Source organism: Daktulosphaira vitifoliae, unplaced genomic scaffold (assembly GCF_025091365.1).
Source record: "Daktulosphaira vitifoliae isolate Bord-2020 unplaced genomic scaffold, ASM2509136v1 Scaffold_229, whole genome shotgun sequence".
In the NCBI taxonomy this organism is placed as follows: Eukaryota; Metazoa; Arthropoda; class Insecta; order Hemiptera; family Phylloxeridae; genus Daktulosphaira; species Daktulosphaira vitifoliae.
In genome coordinates this window covers 1-4,099 of record NW_026099797.1, presented here as the reverse complement: position 1 = coordinate 4,099, position 4,099 = coordinate 1, and the positions used below count along the sequence as shown (strand labels likewise).

At 31.1% G+C, this 4,099-nt stretch overlaps 1 protein-coding gene across 1 annotated transcript; it reads left to right on the top strand.

The window, feature by feature from the left end:
• The first annotated feature begins 207 nt into the window (after nt 1–207).
• Nucleotides 208–2,882, top strand: LOC126909284 (zinc finger BED domain-containing protein 5-like). Its single transcript, XM_050691702.1, is given in 2 exon segments — nt 208–266; nt 2,323–2,882. Coding segments are annotated over 2 exon segments (597 nt in total). The 3' UTR covers nt 2,861–2,882.
• Nucleotides 2,883–4,099: the final 1,217 nt, after the last annotated feature.

The following is a 4,099-nucleotide window of genomic DNA, read 5'->3' as shown; positions in this document are numbered from 1 at the left end:
ACTGTTAAATCTATGTTTTTTTTATAGAAATTTGCCACTGGTCGCTGCTGCTATATTCGTTAAGTACGTTCCATTCGGTGTTTGATGCAAATGTGCTATTTGTTATTGTGAGATTGCATTGTGGCGGGTATATTTTCCAGTATTTAATAATATAAGTTTCTCATTTTCTAGAAATTTTACCATAATTTTGCCTCTTTGGTCCGTAAAATGAGATCCCCAGATTTGGTTACGACTATTGAAGTCACCGAGAAAGATAAATGGTTTGGGTAATTGTTGGATGATATCTGTGAGATCATTAAGTCTAAAAATGGTGCTATCCGGTAGATAAATATTTCAAAAAAATAATGGGGTTTTAAGACTAATGGAGATAGCTATAACTTTAAGTGAAGATTGAATATGAATTTCAGTGCTTTCAATGAGGTTATTGACGTAAATAGCAATTCCGCTACTTGCACGGAGGTATGTTTGGCGATTTTTGAAAAAACCTTTGTATCCTTTTATGGGAAAGGTGGTGTTAGGTTTTAAATTAGTTTCTTGGAAGCATAGGGCGATTGGTTCGATGTGAGTTTTTGCTCTGTGGATATCGGTATTGTGTTTTNAGCATAGGGCGATTGGTTCGATGTGAGTTTTTGCTCTGTGGGTATTGTGTTTGTGTTGACCGTTTATATTCCATTGAATGATAGTGTCCATGATTAGAAATTTTAGAGATTATGTAATGAAACTAGTATGGTTTTTGTTATGTTTAGTTTTGGATAGAATTTTGTTGAAGGGGTTGAGATTGGAAAAGTAGATTTATAAGCTTTGTTAGACATGATTTGAGTGATCTGTCCTTTATTTTAGGATGAATTTGTTCGATTGTGTCCATTAAAATTGGGATGCTTGTGTTTACGCCTTCGATAAGAGTGTGGATATTCATTAATTTATTGTTAAAGTTATCCAGGATATATTTAAATTAGGTGTATATGATTGGTAAGGGCTCATTGATAGTAAAGTGTTCGATGATTGGATTTAAATTTTCGTCCAAATTTGTGTCGAGACTGATTGATGAATTTTTTAACGAGATTTCTTGGTAGTTTTATAATTTTTTTTCTGAGGTAGATGTCAATACAGCATTTGGGCAGTCCGTAGGTTAAGAGGAAGACGAATCAGACAATAGTCTCTTCTGAGTTTCTGTTCGTGAGGCAGTGTTTCATCGGAATAATTTGGGGTTAGAGGAAAAAAAATTGTTTCTTCCGGATTTTCGGCCCAATCCGATTTGGTTTGATCAAGTATATCAAGCGTCGGGCTTGTGGGAGAGCGGATATTTTCAATTAATTTAGTGTGGTCTATGATGAAGTCATCAGGTTCGTTTAATTTGTTTGGGTAGGATGGAGTATTAGTTTTTTGTATATCAACTACATTTTTACAATTATTTGAAGTGTGTCCACTGGCTTTGCATATAAAATATGTTACTATGTCGTCGGTGAAAAAAATTCTGAAATGCTGTATATTTTTTTTTTGATAAAATATTAATGGTATTTTCTAGGGGTAATTATCTAAAAATAAATTTATGCAGTTACTGGGGATTGGTTGCTGGTTATCAAAATTATACCGAAAATCATGTGAACCAAATAGGCATGATGCAGAATTTGAACCTATTAACTATACCTATAGTACGATTTCTTTCAACGATATGTCAAATGATCACAAATCGTATATAGTTGAAGTAATTACCCTTAAAAATTGAAAAAATTTCCCTCGTTCCCCGTAAACAGGGGAAATCCCCCAAAAAATTACAAATTTAAAAATCGCTAATTATCAAAATTTTTAAAATTTTTTTTTACCTAAAATTGCTGTAATTTTTTTTTTAAATGACCGAATCAATATAATATTTTTGATATTGTGGTTCCTAATGGGGGCGATATCGCCCCCCAGTGGGCGGTGAAGTGTCACTGGGGGGCATTGAACTAGTTTTGGATTGTAGAAGGGCGGCAAGCGTGTTCACGTAAAAACGTTGTACATGGTGCGACTTAAAAATAATTCATACTTGATAATCCATATAATAACTATAAGTTACTAATAGGTACTATATGTTGAACAATGTACAATAACTTATCTTTCATTGTTGACAAATTTATTATCTTTATTATTTTAGCAATTATGCGTGGACATTAAATTTTATTATATAACCAACTTTTTAGTACACCGTTTGATTTGACCCGCGCATGTTGTATTAGTTTTCGTTATTATACTCGTAATATTCAGTATGTTAAAAACGTGTTTTTTAAAAAAAATTTTCCGTTTCATAAAATTGTATTTTCAAAAACTGTCTGATGCAAAAAGAAAATGCCGTCAATATAATACGACGTATTTAAAGTTCGGATTTATTCCATCGTCATCCAACATGCAGCTTCCAATGTGTTTACTTTGTAACAAAGTGTTCTCCAATGTGGCAATGAAACCATCTCGTTTGCAGGAATATTTGCAAAAAGTTTATCCTGACAAACAGAATAAAGATTTGTCGTTTTTCACAAATATTAGGGACAAGTTTCAGAAGGCGCCATCGGTCTCAGGCTTATTCGTAGGCTCATCAAAACAATGCGATGATGGTTTGATTGCTTCTTACAATATATCAAAATTGATTGCAAAATCTGGAAAAACCCACACCATAGGTGAAGAGTTAATACTTCCAGCTGCCAAAGAAATTTTAAAAACGGTTTTACACCATTTAGCCACATACAGTGTAATCAAAAATGTCCCATTAAGCAAAGATACTGTGTGACGGTGAATTGATGAAATGGCGGAAGATGTTGAAATTTCATTATGTGAACTTCTAGTATCTACCCAATTTTCATTTCAAATCGACGAATTAATATATTGATCTTTCAACTCTAGCGCGAGAACTATCGTGACACTGTTTTTGGCATTTTACTTATGTATAGTGATTTAAAATATACGGTGATTAATATTTAGCCGCCTGGTTATTATTTATTTAATATAAAATAAACCTAAATCACAACATGTTGCTATAACTTTTTTAAGAATGCATGAATCAATTCTATTCATTAATGATAAATACTTTATATATACCTCTCTCATTCGACATACTTTTTTTTAATCGGACCAATTCCCTCAATACAGGGGGGTGCAAATCCTTAAAAAATACATNTTATACAGGGGAGGTGCAAACCTTTTAAAATGCGTATAGAAAGTTTAACTTTTTCAACTTAACTTTTGAAAATGTTCCGGAAATACTGACACTTTTATATATACCTTAAATTAAAACTTATGTAATATTCTTTATTTTGAAAAAAGTTATAATGATCACCGTAGCAAAGATGTGCTATTTTTGTGAAAAAATTCTTGATATTATATTTTACATTTTTTAACATTATGTTGCTTTAACTTATTTAAAAATGCATGAATCAATTCAATTCTTTAATGATAAATACTTTATATATACCTATACTTTATATATAGTGAAAACGGACATCAAGTTAAAGAAAAACGTACGATTTCCGTGAAAAAATTCTATAATTGCTATAACCTTTGGAAAAATGTATGTATCAATTGTATTACTTTTTATAAATTATTTATTATATACCCCTTTCATCTGACACACTTATTTTGTAAATTGGATCAAAACTTTTAAAATTTTCATAAATATTATATAAATCAAATTGATATAGCATAGAAAGTTAAACTTATTTAAACGTTTTTGCTCTTTTTAAGTAGAGAAAAATAATTTTGAAATTTGAACTAGCTTAAATTGCTATTTTTTTCAATCGTCGGAAGCGACGTACGTTTGCCGAGTCGGTAAAACTTATGTCTTACGTGCTTGGGGTACAAGGTTTCCACCCGCATATGGCAAGTAATTTTTTGCATTTTTTTCTTGATGCTTTTTAAGTTAAAATAAATTTTCAACTCCTTTGATTTTAATCTCATTTAGATTCAATAACTTCAATAAAGATCATGGATCCCATCACTGTAGTCGCCTTTTGCGAGAAGAAATTTCTTATTCATATTAAAATTATTTTAATATATTTTAGGTTTTAGCTTCGATTCAAAACTGAGAAGGTATTTTTTTGTGACTATCATTTATTTTCTCTGCTCTAACTTG